The 18,358-nt window shown below is 46.1% G+C and overlaps 1 protein-coding gene across 3 annotated transcripts in view; it reads left to right on the forward strand.

The window, feature by feature from the left end:
- egfr (epidermal growth factor receptor) overlaps positions 1-18,358 on the forward strand; it is a 278,250-nt gene that overhangs the window by 191,555 nt on the left and 68,337 nt on the right. For 2 of the 3 annotated variants that reach the window (XM_033050507.1, XM_033050515.1), the window contains exons 8-10: positions 11,778-11,894; positions 14,203-14,329; positions 17,343-17,416. In XM_033050507.1, coding sequence (XP_032906398.1) covers positions 11,778-11,894; positions 14,203-14,329; positions 17,343-17,416 — 318 coding nt within the window. Of the gene's footprint in view, positions 1-11,777; positions 11,895-14,202; positions 14,330-17,342; positions 17,422-18,358 lie in introns of those variants that run through there. The other variant, XM_033050523.1, reaches the window with a different exon arrangement.

The following is an 18,358-nucleotide window of genomic DNA, read 5'->3' on the forward strand; positions in this document are numbered from 1 at the left end:
CCTCCAGCATTTGCTGCAATTAATAGGTGGTTGTGCGTGAAATAACAGGTTGACTACAGACACTTCTACTGAACTTCCACTGCCCATTAACTATGTAATTAATAGATTGCTGTGTGAATGGTAGAGCGGCTAGGATAATGCATCTACTGTACTTAGTCATAGAAATTTCAGTTAAAACCGTTGAATTGCCTGATAATCTGTCTAACAAGCAAATTGAATGAATTATCCAGTTCCCAGTCATCCTGGGGATAAAAAGGAATGTCAGGAATAATGGAAAATTGTACACGAATGACGATCATTAATGATGCTGATTCTGGGTGCTTGAAAGGAAGAAGCATATCATATATCCGAGCAGATTTTTATTAGTTACTAGACCAAGTGCAGATCCGTTGGGTCTGTTTCCACAACGGCGTCTTGCGGGGGGGGGGGGGGGGGGGGGGGGGGGGGGGCTGCGGCATCAAACTCACATTAACCACCCCCAAACACACAGGTGGGGGGAAGGGGGATGTGAAGAGGGGAGGGAGGGGAGAGGAGGTGGAGGAAACTGGACAGATTTGGGAGGGAAAGGAGAGCGGGGTAGGGGGTGAGAGAGGGGGATGGGGAGAGAGATGTGGGGGAGGGGGAGGTAGGGGAGGAGGGAGGGAGGGGAGAGGGGTGGGGGAGAGAGGGGAAAGAGGGGAGGGAGAGTGGGGGAGAGTGGGGAGGGAGGTGGAGAGGGGTAGGGGGAGTGATGGAAGAGGGACAGAGGGGTAGGAGGAAGGGGGCGGGTGGAGAGAGGGAAGGGGGTGGCGTAGAGAGGGAAGGGGGTGGGGGAGAGAGAGATGGGTGGGATAGGGAGAGGGGTGGGGAGAGGGAAACATAGAACCATTGAAATTAAGTGCAGGAGTAGGCCATTCGGCCCTTCGAGCCTGCACCACAATTCAATATGATCGTGGCTGATCATCCAACTCAGTATCCTGTACCTGCCTTCTCTCCATACCCCCCGATCCCTTTAGCCACAAGGGCCACATCTAACTCCCTCTTAAATACAGCCAATGAACAGGCCTCAACTACCTTCTGTGCCCGTGAATTCCAGAGATTCACCACTCTCTGTGTGAAAAATGTTTTTCTCATCTCGGTCCTAAAAGATTTACCCCTTATCCTTAAACTGTGACCCCTTGTTCTGGACTTCCCCAACATCTGGAACAATCTTCCTGCATCTAGCCTGTCCAACCCCTTAAGAATTTTGTACGTTTCTATAAGATATCCCCTCAATCTTCTAAATTCTAGCATGTACAAGCCGAGTCTATCCAGTCTTTCGTCATATGAAAGTCCTGACATCCCAGGAATCAGTCTGGTGAACCTTCTCTGTACTCCCTCTATGGCAACAATGTATTTGAGCATTGGGCATTGTGACATCACACGATGGAACGTTCACCAGGGGCTGGGGCTCCTGCAAAGGCATATGTAAATGAATCCATTCCGATTGGACATATGTGAACATCGCGCATTGTGACATCACACGATGGAACGTTCACCAGGGGCTGGGGCTGGGGCTGCTTCTATGGGTGAGAAGCCAGTTTAGTTTTGAAATATTGGGGGGGGGGAGAAGGAATTGATTAAAAACGTGCACTTAAACACGACGAAATGTAATGAGGAGCGGATACTTAGAAAGAAAAGTGAAATCTCTACCGAAATGGAAAAGATGTCGGCGATTCAGCTTTCCCCCTTATCCTTAAACTTTGACCCCTTGTTCTGGTCTTCCCCAGCATCCGGAACAATCTTTCCGCATCTAGCCCGTCCAACCTCTTAAGAATTTTATACGTTTCTATAAGATACCCCCTTAAACTTCTAAAATCTAGCGAGTACAAGGCGAGTCTATCCAGTCTTTCTTCATATGAAAATCCTGACATCCCAGGAATCAAGTCTGGTGAACCTTCTCTGTACTCCCTCTCTATGGCAACGATGTCTTTGAGCATTGGGCATTGTGACATCACACGATGGAACGTTCACCATTGGCTGGGGCTCCTGCATAGGCATATGTAAATGAATCAATTCCGATTGGACATATGTGAGCATCGGGCATTGTGACATCACACGATGGAACGTTCAGCAGGGGCTGGGGCTGGTGCTGATTCTATGGGTGAGAAGCAAGTTTAGTTTTGAAATATTGGGGGGGGGGGGGGGGGGGAATGATTTGATTAAAAACGTGTACTTAAACACAACGAAATGTAATGAGGAGCGGATACTTAGAAAGAAAAGTGAAATCTCTACCGAAATGGAAAAGATGTCGGCGATTCTGCGTCTGGTTTCGGAGTTGCAGGGAATCAAAGGAAGAAATGCGGCCGGAAGCCGTCCATGTAAATGGATCCATTCCGATTGGACGTCTGCGAGCGTCGGGCATTGCGATTGGACGTCTGCGAGCATCGGGCATTGTGACATCGCACGGCGGGAACGAATCGAAAGGCAGAAAGGGATCCGGACGCCAGCCGGACGGATGGGGCGAGAGTTTTATATATTAACTAGACCAAGTGCAGACCCAACGGGTCTGTTTCCCCAACGGCGTTTGCAGGGGGGGGGGGGGGGGGTGTGAGAAGAGGGGAGAGGAGGAGGAGGAAACGGGATAGATTTGGGAGGGAAAGGAGAGCAGGGTAGGGGGTGAGAGATGGGGAGAGAGATGTGGGGGAGGGGGAATGGGGAGGGAGGGGAGGAGGGAGGGATGGGGAGAGGGGTGGGGAGAGAGAGGGGAAAGAGTGGGGAGGGAGAGTGGAGGGGAAGGGGGAGAGAAGTGGTAGAGTGGGGAGGGAGGAGAAGAGGGGTAGCGGGAGTGATGGAAGAGGGATAGGGGAAGGGGGTGGGGTAGAGAGGGAAGGGGGGTGGGGGAGAGAGGGATGGGAGAGGGGTGAGGAGAGAGTGGGAGAGAAGTGGAAGAGTGGGGAGGGAGGGAGGGAGGGAGGGGTAGAGGGGTAACGGGACGGGGGAGTGGTTGGAAGAGGGACAGAGGGGAAGGGGTGGGGGAGAGAGGGGAAGAGAGCAGAAGAGAGAGGGGTGGGGGAGGGAGAGGCGTCGGGTAAGGGGATAGAAGTGGAAGAGTGGGGGAGGGGTAGGGGGAGTGGTGAAAGAGGGACAGAGGAGTAGGGGGAAGGGGGTGGTGGTAGAGAGGGAAGTGGGGTGGGGGAGAGGGGTGTGGAGAGGGAAACATAGAAGCATAGAAATTAAGTGCAGGAGTAGGCCATTTGGCCCTTCGAGCCTGCACCGCCATTCAATATGATCATGGCTGATCATCCAACTCAGTATCCCATCCCTGCCTTCTCTCCATACCCCCGATCCCTTTAGCCACAAGGGCCACATCTAACTCCCTCTTAAATATAGCCAATGAACTGGCCTCAACTACCTTCTGTGGCAGAGAGTTCAAGAGACTCACCACTATCTTTGTGAAAAATGTTTTCCTCATCTCAGTACTAAAGGATTTCCCCTTTATCCTTAAACTGTGAACCGCTTGTCCTGGACTTCCCCAACATCGGGAACAATCTTCCTGCATCAGACAAATGCAATTCAGGACTTTTCTCTTCACAAGCAAAGTCAGAATGACGGTTAGTGAAGAATTCGAATATTCGCTGAGCGTTCAGATGCTGCGCGCGCCTCCTGCACCTAAGGGGGGGGAGAGCTCCGCTATAAGATCTTTGGTCACATACTAAGCACGCGCCTCCACAAACAGATGAGCGTCTTCTTGAATGGAGAGCGCGTGGCCGCCTCCACAAACAGTCACACACACTGAAGACCTGCACCCACAAAAAATATTTTGTGAGGAAGGGGAGGAGGAGGGTGGAGAGGGAGAGGGGGAGGGGGGGGAAGAAGAGGATGGGGGAGAGAGGTGAAGGGGGGGGGGGGGGGGGGGGTTGGAGCGGGCGTGCATGAGTCGAGAGAAGAGAAAAGGGCAGAGAGAGAGAGAGGCTGGTACAACAACAAAAAGCTGGATAAACTCAGCGGGTGCAGCAGCATTTATGGACCGAAGGAAAAGGGCAACGTTTTTGGCCGAAACCCTTCTTCCGGGTTTCGGCCAAAAACGTTGACCATTCAATTCGCTCCATAGATGCTGCCGCACCCGCTGAGTTTATCCAGCTTTTTTTATGTCTACCTTCGATTTTTCAGCATCTGTAGTTCCTTCTTAAAGACAGAGACTGTGCACGGTAAGGGAATGAGGAGGGAGAGGGGGAAGAGTGTGGAGGGAGGGGGAGAGTGGGATTGGAGGGGGAGAGGGGTGGGGGGAGGGAGAAGTGGAAGAGGGGGGGGGGAGGGAGGGAGGGAGGGAGGGAGGGAGGGAGGGAGGGAGGGAGGGAGGGAGGGGGAGAGGGGTAGCAGGAGTGGTGGAAGAGGGACAGGGGGAGTGGTGGAAGAGGGACAGAGGGGTAGAGGAAGGGGTGGGGGAGAGAAGGGAAGGGAGGGGGGGTGAGGGAGGGAGTGGGGTAAGGGAAGAGAAGTGGGAGAGGGAGGGGTAGGGGGAGCGGTGGAAGAGGGACAGAGGGGAAGGGGGCGGGGGAGAGAGGGAAGGGGGCGGGGTAGAGAGGGAAGGGGTGGGGGAGAGAGGGATGGAAGAGGGGTGAGGAGAGGGAGAGGGGAGGAGAGAAGGGGGAGAGAAGTGGAAGAGTGGGGAGGGAGAGAGGGATAGCGGGAGTGGTGGAAGAGGGACAGAGGGGTAGTGGAAGGGGTGGGACAGGGAGGGGAAGAGAGAGGGGTGAGGGAGGGAGAGGAGTGGGGTAAGGGGAGAGAAGTGGAAGAGTGGGGAGGGAGGGGTAGAGGGACTGGTGGAAGAGGGACAGAGGGGTAGGGGAAGGGGGCGGGGGGAGAGCGGGAAGGGGGTGGGGTAGAGAGGGAAGGGCGGTGGGGGAGAGAGGGATGGGTGGGAGAGGGAGAGGGGTGAGGAGAGGGAAACATAGAAATTAAGTGCAGGAGTAGGCCATTCGGCCCTTCTAGCCTGCACCACCATTCAATATGATCATGGCTGATCATCCAACTCAGTATCCTGTACCTGCCTTCTCTCCATACCCCCTGATCCCTTTAGCCACAAGGGCCACATCTAACTCCCTCTTAAATATAGCCAATGAACTGACCTCAACTACCTTCTGTGGCAGAGAATTCCAGAGATTCACCACTCTCTGTGTGAAAAATGTTTTTCTCATCTCTGTCCTAAAGGATTTCCCCCTTATCCTTAAACTGTGACCCCTTGTTTTTGTCTTCCCCAACATCCGGAACAATCTTCCTGCATCTAGCCTGTCCAACCCCTTAAGAATGTCATACGTTTCTATAAGATACCCCCTCAATCTTCTAAAATCTAGCGAGTACAAGGCGAGTCCAGTCTTTCTTCATTTGAAAATCCTGACATTGCAGGAATCAGTCTGGTGAACCTTCTCTGTACTCCCTCTATGGCAACAATGTATTTGAGCATTGGACATTGTGACATCACACGATGGAACGTTCACCAGGGGCTGGGGCTCCTGCAAAGGCATATGTAAATGAATCCATTCCGATTGGACATCTGTGAGCTTCAGGCATTGTGACATCACACGATGGAACGTTCACCATGGGCTGGGGCTGGTGCTGATTCTATGGGTCTTCTTCTTCTTTCGTGTGGCATGCACAGCTTAAAGTTGTAGGACAACTTGTTCTATTTGATCTTCTGTTTGTGCACGTCTAGTTGATTGCATTAGTCGAAACAGGGCGGACCACGTGAAGGTTGCAATCTTCCACCCCATTCTATGGGTGAGAAGCCAGTTTATTTTTGAAATATTGGGGGGGGGGGAAGGATTTGAATAAAAACGTGTACTTAAACACGACGAAATGTAATGAGGAGTGGATACTTAGAAAGAAAAGTGAAATCTCTACCGAAATGGAAAGGATGTCGGCGATTCTGCGTCTGGTTTCGGAGTTGCAGGGAATCAAAGGAAGAAATGCAGTCGGAAGCCGTACATGTAAATGGATCCATTCCGATTGGACATCTGCGAGCATTTGGCATTGCGATTGGACATCTGCGAGCATTGGGCATTGTGACATCACACGATGGGAACGAATCAAAAGGCAGACAGGCAGCCGGACGGATGGCAGGCGACAGGCACACAGTTTTAATATATAACTAGACCAAGTGCAGACCCGTTGGGTCTGTTTCCCCAACGGCGTTTTGCGGGGGGGGGGAGGGGGGCTGCGGCATCAAGCTCACATTAACCACCCCCCAAACACACAGGTGGGGGGAGGGGAGATGTGAAGAGGGGAGGGAGGGGAGAGGAGGTGGAGGAAACGGGACAGATTTGGGAGGGAAAGGAGAGCGGGGTAGGGGGTGAGAGAGGGGGATGGGGAGAGAGATGTGGGGGAGGGGGAGGATGGGGATGTAGGGGAGGAGGGGGAGAGGGGTGGGGGAGAGAGGGGAAAGAGTGGGGAGGGAGAGTGGAGGGGGAAGGGGGAGAGGTGGACGAGTGGGGAGGGAGGTGGAGAGGGGTAGGGGGAGTGATGGAAGAGGGACAGAGGGGTAGGAGGAAGGGGGCGGGTGGAGAGAGGGAAGGGGGTGGCGTAGAGAGGGAAGGGGGGTGGGGGAGAGAGGGATGGGTGGGAGAGGGAGAGGGGTGCAGAGAGGGAAACATAGAACCATTGAAATTAAGTGCAGGAGTAGGCCATTCGGCCCATCGAGGCTGCACAACCATTCAATATGATCATGGCTGATCATCCAACTCAGTATCCTGTACCTGCCTTCTATCCATACCCCCGATTGGACATCTGTGAGCATCGGGCATTGTGACATCACACGATGGAACGTTCACCAGGGGCTGGGGCTGGGGCTGCTTCTATGGGTGAGAAGCCAGTTTAGTTTTGAAATATTGGGGGGGGGGAGAAGATTTGATTAAAAACGTGCACTTAAACACGACGAAATGTAATGAGGAACGGATACTTAGAAAGAAAAGTGAAATCTCTACCGAAATGGAAAAGATGTCGGCGATTCTGCTTTCCCCCTTATCCTTAAACTTTGACCACTTGTTCTGGTCTTCCCCAACAAGCTGAACAATTTTTTTTGCATCTAGCCCGTCCAACCCCTTAAGAATTTTATACGTTTCTATAAGATACCCCCTTAATCTTCTAAAATCTAGCGAGTACAAGGCGAGTCTATCCAGTCTTTCTTCATATGAAAATCCTGACATCCCAGGAATCAGTCTGGTGAACCTTCTCTGTACTCCCTCTCTATGGCAACGATGTCTTTGAGCATTGGGCATTGTGACATCACACGATGGAACGTTCACCATTGGCTGGGGCTCCTGCATAGGCATATGTAAATGAATCCATTCCGATTGGACATATGTGAACATTGGGCATTGTGACATCACACGATGGAACGTTCAGCAGGGGCTGGGGCTGGTGCTGATTCTATGGGTGAGAAGCCAGTTTAGTTTTGAAATATTGGGGGGGGGGGGGGGGGAAGGATTTGATTAAAAACGTGTACTTAAACACGACGAAATGTAATGAGGTGCGGATACTTAGAAAAGATGTCGGCGATTCTGCGTCTGGTTTCGGAGTTGCAGGGAAAACAAAGGAAGAAATGCGGCCGGAAGCCGTCCATGTAAATGGATCCATTCCGATTGGACGTCTGCGAGCGTCGGGCATTGCGATTGGACATCTGCGAACATCGGGCATTGTGACATCGCACGGCGGGAACGAATGGAAAGGCAGAAAGGGATCCGGACGGCAGCCGGACGGATGGGGCGAGAGTTTTATATATTAACTAGACCAAGTGCAGACCCGTTGGGTCTGTTTCCCCAACGGCGTTTGCGGGGGGGGGGGGAGGGGGGGCTGCGGCATCAAACTCACATTAACCACCCCCCAAACACAGAGGTGGGGGGAGGGGGGATGTGAAGAGGGGAGGGGGTGGAGGAAACGGGACAGATTTGGGAGGGAAAGGAGAGAGGGGTAGGGGGTGAGAGAGGGGGATGGGGAGAGAGATGTGGGGGAGGGGGAGGATGGGGATGTAGGGGAGGAGGGAGGGAGGGGGAGAGGGGTGGGGGAGAGAGGGGAAAGAGGGGAGGGAGAGTGGAGGGGGAAGGGGGAAGGGGGAGAGGTGGAAGAGTGGGGAGGGAGGTGGAGAGGGGTAGGGGGAGTGATGGAAGAGGGACAGGGGTAGGAGGAAGGGGGCGGGTGGAGAGAGGGAAGGGGGTGGCGTAGAGAGGGAAGGGGGGTGGGGGAGAGAGGGATGGGTGGGAGAGGGAGGGGTGGTGAGAGGGAAACATAGAACCATTGAAATTAAGTGCAGGAGTAGGCCATTCGGCCCTTCGAGCCTGCACCACCATTCAATATGATCGTGGCTGATCATCCAACTCAGTATCCTGTACCTGCCATCCCTCCATACCCCCTGATCCCTTTAGCCACAAGGGCCACATCTAACTCCCTCTTAAATACAGCCAATGAACAGGCCTCAACTACCTTCTGTGCCAGTGAATTCCAGAGATTCACCACTCTCTGTGTGAAAAATGTTTTTCTCATCTCGGTCCTAAAAGATTTACCCCTTATCCTTAAACTGTGACCCCTTGTTCTGGACTTCCCCAACATCTGGAACAATCTTCCTGCATCTAGCCTGTCCAACCCCTTAAGAATTTTGTACGTTTCTATAAGATATCCCCTCAATCTTCTAAATTCTAGCATGTACAAGCCGAGTCTATCCAGTCTTTCGTCATATGAAAGTCCTGACATCCCAGGAATCAGTCTGGTGAACCTTCTCTGTACTCCCTCTATGGCAACAATGTATTTGAACATTGGGCATTGTGACATCACACGATGGAACGTTCACCAGGGGCTGGGGCTCCTGCAAAGGCATATGTAAATGAATCCATTTCGATTGGACATCTGTGAGCATCGGGCATTGTGACATCACACGATGAAACGTTCACCAGGGGCTGGGGCTGGGGCTGCTTCTATGGGTGAGAAGCCAGTTTATTTTTGAAATATTGGGGGGGGGGGGGAGAAGATTTGATTAAAAACGTGCACTTAAACACGATGAAATGTAATGAGGAGCGGATAATTAGAAAGAAAAGTGAAATCTCTACCGAAATGGAAAAGATGTCGGTGATTCTGCTTTCCCCCTTATCCTTAAACTTTGACCCCTTGTTCTGGTCTTCCCCAACATCCGGAACAATCTTTCCGCATCTAGCCCGTCCAACCCCTTAAGAATGTTATACGTTTCTATAAGATACCCCCTTAATCTTCTAAAATCTAGCGAGTACAAGGCGAGTCTATCCAGTCTTTCTTCATATGAAAATCCTGACATCCCAGGAATCGTTTGGGGACTAAATAACATTTTCGCGTCGTAAAATTAGACTAAAGCCACCCCAAGAAGCAAGATTATATGTGAAATAAACGACTTACCCTATGTTTTGTCCTGATATTGCGATCCGTCACGTTGTACGCATTGAGGGCGTTCAAAGTCACAGGTGGTGAGGATGGGAAGGAGGGTGTCTGCAGAGCTCACCGTCAGCACAGGATCACCACAAGGCTGCTGTCTCAGTTTCAAACTTTTCACCCTGTACACACACGACTGTGTCTCCACCCAGGAAAATACCATCATTATTAAGTATGCGGATGATATCACCATCCTGGGCCTCATCAAGGGGGGGGACGAGTCGGGCTACAGGAGTCTGGTGAACGACATTCTTGCCTATGGTGAGGTGAACGACCTAAGCCTCAACACAGACAAGACAAGAGAAATAATAATGGACTTCAGAAAAAATCCACCCCCCCTGCAGCCCCTCATCATCAAGGGGACTGTGGTGGAGAGGGCTGACAGTTACAGATACCTGGGACTACAAGTAACATCAGATCTGAACTGGACTTTGAACACTGCAGCCACAGTGAAAAAAGCCCAGCAGAGACTGTACTTCATCAGGCTGCTCAGAAAAGCTGGTCTGCACTGTCGCCCTCTCACCCAGGTCTACAAAGGACTGGTAGAGAGCATCCTCACCACAGGCATCACGGTGTGGTATGGAAACACCACACAGACAGAGAGGAAGGCTCTGCAAAGAGTCATAAAGACTGCAGAGAGGATCATCAGAACTGAACTCCCGTCCATGGACACAATCTACACACAGCGCTGTCAAAAAAGAGCAGAGAGAATCATTAGAGACACACTACATCCAGCTCACTCCCTGCTCAAACACAAAAACTGCACATACAACCTCAGGCACAGACGAGCGGACAGTATCGCCACAAATAGAACACGCTTTTTTAAGAGCTTCTTCCCTGCAACAGTGAGACTCTTGGCCAAAACAAAACAAAATGAACTGATGTCCTGATATAGGGTTTGTGCAAGTTACAATGCTCTCACTTTCCCCTTTGTATAGGGTTTTAGGCATTTTCTTTTTTTTAATTTCTGGAGTGGTATGTGTTTTTTTTTATGGATTATGTGTCTTCTGTGTGTCTTTTTAATTTTTTTAAATGTTTTAATTTTTAATCTTTAATTTTTAACTTGACTTGACTTGACTCTCTGAATAGCCGCACAAGAGTTCCTATGTGTGTAAGCACAAATGGCAAATAAAGTTTTTGACCATTTTTTTTGACCTTTACTTTAATCCAACTATTAAATTGTCCAGCGATTTTAAAAAAACGGTAACGGAAGTCCGATCGATTTTTCTTCATCGACTAGCAGCCTGAGGAAATCCCTCTCCGACAAGATGCTAATTTCCGAGTATGAAAATGGCCATAACTTTTTTAATACTAAAGATATGAAAGTGAATTAGGTGTCAAATTAAACTTCTTTTTATGCTTTATTTGATGGGATAAATTGCAGACTTGATATTTTAAATCTCAAAATTTTGTAACATTGCTACTATTTGCCAGTCCTTGGTCCACCTTCCAATTGAACTAGATACCCTTCGTCACTATCCACCAATTTTGGTGTAATCTGCAAATTTATTAACAATTTACTACAAATGCACTACATTATCATCCACAGCCTTTTATTTTTACAATTATCTGCAATCTCCCTACACATCTGATCCAGTCCCCACTGTATTATTGGAGACTTATAATACAGCCCCATCAAAGTGAGCATTCACTTTCTGTTTCTAAGTACTACCCATAAAGCCTCACTGGATGATTTCCCAAGGATATCCTCTCTATGCATTACAGTTATGTCCTCCCTAATCAAAAAGGCAGCTCCCCCCCCCCCCCCTCTGGCACCTGCATCTCTATCACTTCTGCAGCATCTATACCCTGGAACATTGAACCATCAGTCCTGCTGTCTGCGATGGGTCTTTGTTATCAGCTTCAGCTGTGAATGTCAAGTGGTGCCAATATAGCACCTCTTGCATATGGATTCAGTGGGCTGTTCTGTACTGACCAGGGCATTTGTCATTATGTATGGGGATAGTCTTGCAGAGCTGTATGTAAAAAATGTATTTCACTATATTGGGTACATGTGATAATAAAGAAACCTTTGAACCATTGCCTTTCTCTCTGCCATGTTTCTGTTATGTCCAGTCCCCTGAGTCAATTCCTTAGTGTAGGTTAAAGGTAAAAAGTATCGGTGGAGAGTTGATTGTCATGTGGGAGAGAGAAGGTTGAAAGAATATAGTACAGGAAAATAAAAGAAAGGGCAATGGAGCTGATGGAACGCTCACCTGGGAGACAGTGTGGATCCAACATGGCGAATTACCTCTCTTTATTTCATTAAGTATAAAATAAATGCCATGGATTGATTTCCATTTGAAATTAACAGAATAATTATCCATTCCATTCTAAAGCCCCTTTTAAACCCTGTGTTTTCATTACAGATAACTACGCGGTGACAGACCATGGCTCCTGTGTTCGAGCCTGCAGCCCTGGAACATATGAGGTGGATGAGGACAAAATCAGAAAGTGTAAAAGATGTGAAGGACCTTGTCCGAAAGGTAAATATTTCTGAGTCACTGTAAATAACTCAATTGTAATCATGTATTGTCTTTCTGCTGACTGGTTAGCACGCAACAAAAGCTTTTCACTGTACATGACAATAAACTAAACTGAAAACTGATTTCATACATTCCTGTTATAGATACCTGTTGAATTGTTCAGGCTATAGGTGTCACTGCCTAAAGTGCATTGGCTCTCCATAATTGTCCTTGAGATAGTGGTGGTGTACTTTCTTTTTCTTATACCATTGCGGTTCTTCTGGTATGTCATGTCGGGTTGGAATTTTAAGGATATAAACCCAATGGTGATGAAGGACTGATGATAAATCTCTAAGTCAGGTGTTGTGTGAAGTGGACGGGACCAAGCAGGCACTCACTGCCCTTCTCTTTATTGGTGGTGGAAGTCATGGGTTTGGCAGGTGCTGCAGAGTAGTTTAGGTAAATAAATGCTGTGTATTTTGCACCACTGTACGCTAGCTTTGGTGGGAATGAATGTATAGGGTAATGACAGATACATCTTTGTACAAAATGGCACAGTTGTTAGAATTGCACTCATCCAATAAGTGGCCATTATTTCACCATACTCCAGACATGCTCTCTGCTTTGTGAAAGGACTTTGTGTTTTCGGGAGATTGGTCACATGTTGCACCGTTCCCAGCCTCCGGCTTACTCTTGTAGACTCTTGTAGACAGAGTATTCACTTTGAAGGTAGACACAAAATGCTGGAGTAACTCAGCGGGACAGGCAGCATCTCTGGAGAGAAGGAATGAGCGACTTTTCGGGTAAAGACCCTTCTTCAGACTTACGTTGTTCAGGATTTACATTGTTGGTTCAGTTCAGTTTCCAGTCAAAAATGAGCCACTCTCGTTCTTCAACCCTCGGTGATGAAAATGCTACTGAAAGTCAAAAGTAGGTGTTCAGACTCTGACTTGTTGAAGTCTCATTATTTTTTTTGTACAAAATGTTGCTCACCACTCATCATCCTATGTCAAAAGATATGTACAGTGATGTTGTAATATTAAATGCGTAAACAGAGGAGATGAAACATGCAGTATCTCCATGTACTCTTTGTACCTCATGGTACCATAGTTGGCAATAACATTTGACTGATGAACGTGTTTCTGTCACATTGTAGTTAATAAAATATGGTTTATAAGCTATCCTGTCTATAAAATGTTGATTTTGTTTGTACATTTGGTCAACATTTGCTACTATAAATTCCACGTCCATGGAATTTGCGACAAGGTGAGCTTCCCAGTACACAGTATTGTTGTGATCAGACTATGCACATGCATAGTTCAATATGCCAGCAACTTTCTACTCCTCTATAACGTGTACTGTTGAAATTTCATGTGGTGTAAACAGCCGAATTAGTTAAACTGATGAGAACATTGATGAGAGCTGTTTGTAAACAGAGACCTCATCAGTTCTTCCAGGACTTGAGATCCCCACAATACTATTTCAGAGCAAAGCAGACATTCTGTCCTGTCACTGATCTGTATATAACTTGCAATCATTGTGATGAATCATTGCAGTTGTACAGAGCCCTAGTGAGACCACACCTGGAGTATTGTGTGCAGTTTTCCTCCCCTAATTTGAGGAAGGACATTTTTGTTATTGAGGGAGTGCAGCGTAGGTTTACAAGGTTAATTCCCGGGATGGCAGGACTGTCATATGCTGAGAGAATGGAGCAGCTGGGCTTGTACACTCTGGAGTTTAGAAGGATGAGAGGGAATCTCATTGAAACATATAAGATTGTTAAGGGTTTGGACACGCTAGAGGCAGGAAACATGTTCCCGATGTTGGGGGAGACCAGAATCAGGGGCCACAGTATAAGAATAAGGAGTAAGCCATTTAGAACGGAGACGAGGAAACACTTTTTCTCACAGAGAGTGGTGAGTCGGTGGAATTCTCTGTCTCAAAGGGCGGTGGAGGCGTGTTCTCTGGATGCTTTCAAGAGAGAGCTAGATAGGGCTCTTAAAAATAGTGGAGTCAGGGGATATGGGGAGAAGGCAGGAACGGGGTACTGATTGGGGATGATCAGCCATGATCACATTGAATGGCAGTGCTGGCTCGAAGGGCGAATGGCCTACTCCTGCACCTATTGTCCATTGAAAGTAGTTGTCATTGTTTCTTTGTTGGTTTTGTGGCCTTCGTGTGCACAGCCATGCATAAAGTGCTGCAATAGCTGCAATATTATTTTGAGAATAATAAGCCTGTGAATGGCACCATATTAATGGAGGTGTATGTTTATCAATAAATGTCACATTCTAACCAATTGTTAATTTATGATATTCTCTTTTCTCAGATTGCAGTGGACTTGGAGTCCCACCGTTGAAGGATGTTATGTCAATCAATTCTACAAATATTGACTCATTTAAAAATTGCACCAAAATTAATGGCAATGTGGTCATTTTGGAAGTGACTTTCAATGGGTAAACCATCACTAATCTTTTCAAGGATAATGATAAGAAAAATAATCAAGCATTCCAAACTAAATTGAGGAGAAACCATTACATCTAGTATAGGTTTTGAGATCATGAATACAATATAAATTGTGTTAAATTATTCTCCAAGAAACTAGATCCAGGATGAATTAATTTTAGATTCCTTTATGCTTCTGGTGATTTACTGATTTTCCTTTCCATGTTTTCTCATTTTTAAGAACTTAATAATTCAAATGTTTTCTTGTCACCAGTGACTCTATTATTACAGACCTACATACATGAAAATGAAACATAAGTTGGGTATTGAGGCTAGATCTGCTTCACTCTTGCCAAATTATATCATATGTTTCAGAATTGTTCTTTTAAGACTGAGATATGATAATAGGCTGTATTTTAGGCTCTTCAACTAAGAATTGTGATCTATGACTTTTTCCCTCAAAATGAAGTAGTAAACACCCAACTGTAGACCATAATCACAGCCATAGGACTAAGGAAAACCTGCTTAGATTTTAACCTCCCCCCCAAAATAAATTTAATTTGAAAGAAGAAAAGAATCAGGAAACATTTTTTAAGCATTCAGATTAGGGTCATCTTAGATTATTGATTAGTGAACTGATTGATGGTTAATGAAGTTTCATGCAGAAAAGTGTGACGTGTTGTATTTTAGGAAATCAAACCAAGGCAGGTCCTTCACAGTGAATGGCAGGACCCTAAGCAGAGGGATCCAGCAGTGCAGATACATACTGTAGATCCCTGAGAGTGGTGTCGCAGGTAGATAGGGTGGTCAAGAAATCTTTTGGTTCATTGGGCCTTCATCAATCAAGGCACGGAAGATAGAAGTTGGGATGTTATGTTACAGTTGGCGAGGCTGCATTTGGACTATTGTGTTCAGTGTTAGTCAACTTGCTATAGCAAGAATGCCGTTAAGCTGGAAAGGGTGCAGAGAAGATTTACCAAGATATATTGCCAAGACTTGAGGGCCTGAGCTATAGCGAGAGGTTGGGCAAATTAGGAGCGCAGGTAGCTGAGAGATGATCTCGTGGAAGTGTATAAAATCATGAAGGGAATATATAGGGTGAATGCACCATCTTTTACCCAGAGTAAGGGAATCAAGAACCAAAGGACATAGGTTTAAGGTGAGATGGGAAAGATTCAATAGAAAGCTAAGATGGCGGGATCTTTTTCATATAATGGTAGTAGACGTATAGAAGGGGCTGCCAGAGGAGGTTTGGACAGGTACATGGATAGGAAAGATTTAGAGAATTATATGGGTCAAACATGGGCTGATGGGACTAGCGTAGATGGTGCCTCTTGGTCAACATAGATAATTTGGGCCAAAGGATTCCATGCTGTATGATTCTATGACTTATACCCACACATTTATAGGTTTTTGGATATGCTGTGCTCAGCTATGGAGAATGAATAAGTGAATAGATGGCCTGGACAGAAATTATTCCATTGGTTTGTTGTTATAAAAGAGAAACATAGAAACATAGAAACATAGAAATTAGGTGCAGGAGTAGGCCATTCGGCCCTTCGAGCCTGCACCGCCATTCAATATGATCATGGCTGATCATCCAACTCAGTATCCCGTACCTGCCTTCTCTCCATACCCTCTGATCCCCTTAGCCACAAGGGCCACATCTAACTCCCTCTTAAATATAGCCAATGAACTGGCCTCGACTACCCTCTGTGGCAGGGAGTTCGAGATTCACCACTCTCTGTGTGAAAAAAGTTCTTCTCATCTCGGTTTTAAAGGATTTCCCCCTTATCCTTAAGCTGTGACCCCTTGTCCTGGACTTCCCCAACATCGGGAGCAATCTTCCTGCATCTAGCCTGTCCAACCCCTTAAGAATTTTGTTAGTTTCTATAAGATCCCCTCTCAATCTCCTAAATTCTAGAGAGTATAAACCAAGTCTATCCAGTCTTTCTTCATAAGACGGTCCTGACATCCCAGGAATCAGTCTGGTGAACCTTCTCTGCACTCCCTCTATGGCAATAATGTCCTTCCTCAGATTTGGTCAGAAAGGAGGAATTAGCATATATGTAGTTCTTTGATCATCATCAAAGGCCTATTTTTATGGCTATATCTTTGTCATGTGTATTAGGAAATAAAAAGCTGATGAGGAAAAGTTATTCCTTCTCAGTAACATTAATGCTAAAGGGCGGAGTTTCTATAAGGGTTCAAGAAAACATTCCTAGAAAATACGGTGCTCAATACACCAAGTACTCTCTGGCCAAACTTGCTCCACTTGGTTTATTTGAGTAGAAAGCAATCTTCCATCACTTACACAAGTAATAGTTTACATTTCCCAGATTACATGTTAATGCTAAAATTCCTATCTTATCTATGAAGCGCAACTGAATTTTCCTGCCTTTTGAATCATTGGATACAATGTTACCAGCGTGATTAAAGTAGATTTTGAGCACTGTCATTAACCAAGGATAAATTATGCCCCAAATTGTCTCATTTTCGGTAGATTCTTTTTTTAAATTAAAATTTCCATAGAGTATTAGCAGTGTAAAATTTGTCAATAACCAGTCCAGCTAGGCAATGCTTTAGAGCACTGCATATTTTAGTCTCATTAATATGCCATAATATAATTGTGTGGTAATGCAGTTCTGTGCCTAGTTTGTTTTAGAAAAAGCTTCATTACAAAAATAAGTATTTTAATCAGTGCCCAGTCAAGCAACTAAGTGTAAATTGATATAAATAACTGCAAATTATTTTTTTCTTCTAAAAAACTATATATAACAATTTGCTAATTGTATTAGTACTTGCTTAATAGAGAAAATAATGTTAAGTTGTGCGATTATGCCAAATTTACAGCCAAATACTCTTTCTGTTCGGCAAAATGATTTGGAAACTCAATTGTTTCGGGGGAAAAAAGCGCAATCTTAAAGAAATTCCTGCCTAAATATGTACATCTTCCTCAAAGCCATGCTCTAAATTGTTTTGTTAATGGAATATATACTGTTAATTCATGTTTTTCTATTTTAGTGATAGCTACTCAAAAGCTGCTCCACTTCTCCTGGAGAAATTGGAAGTCTTCAGAACTGTCAGAGAAATAACAGGTTAGTTGATCAAAAACTACTTCAGGGTCTCATGTCTTTTAAAATAAAATCTAATCACTAGAAACAATTGGCCAATTGTGTTGTACAGCAACATCTTTGAGAGAGGTGCTGAGTGCGAAGCCATAATTTCTCATGACCTTCCTCAATAAATTAATGAATAATGCGTTTTTGATGCATCATTGTAGGTGATGTAACATATTGAGTTTTGTAATCTATTTGTTTGAATTAGAAGAAGATTTTAGATTGAACTTTGTTTTTATTTTTTTTAATCCATGAGAAAATAGTTTTAATGATTGTATGGGATTAGATAGAATGTACAGCACAGAAACAACCTATTTGGACTATTTAATCCATGTTAGCATTTATGTTACTCTTGCGTTTCCTCATCTAAATCTATACGGTTAACCTTCTCCTTCGTGCTTGTCCAAATTCCCCAAAAATGTATCTTGACCATTTCCCTTGATCACTGGTATAAGTTCCACATTGTCAAAACTCTTGGGAGAAAGAGTAAATCCCTTATTGGCCTACTTGTTGATTAATTTATAATATTAGCCTGTAGTTATGCTTTTCTCTAACGTTAAAGACATCTATTAAGTCAATATGTATACCTTCTCATTTCAGATAACATCCTTGTAAATTTTCAAACTTCACACAAACAGCACCCAGGTCTCTGAGCTGTGAAATGGCAGCTCTACCAGCCGTGCCACTATGTAACCTCGCCATATCACTATATCCTCGTAATATGGTGCCCAACCAGGGGTTTTGCACATTCTTTCTATAACCGCGTGGGTTTCCTCCAGGTGCTCCAGTTTCCTCCCACATCCCAAAAGAATGAACTGACCTCTATAAATTGCCCCTAATGTGTAGGGAGTGGATGAGAAAATGGGATAATGCAGAACTAGTGTGAATGGATGATGGATGGTCAGGGTAGACTCAGTGGGC

This window comes from Amblyraja radiata, chromosome 2 (genome assembly GCF_010909765.2).
Source record: "Amblyraja radiata isolate CabotCenter1 chromosome 2, sAmbRad1.1.pri, whole genome shotgun sequence".
Classification (NCBI taxonomy): Eukaryota; Metazoa; Chordata; class Chondrichthyes; order Rajiformes; family Rajidae; genus Amblyraja; species Amblyraja radiata.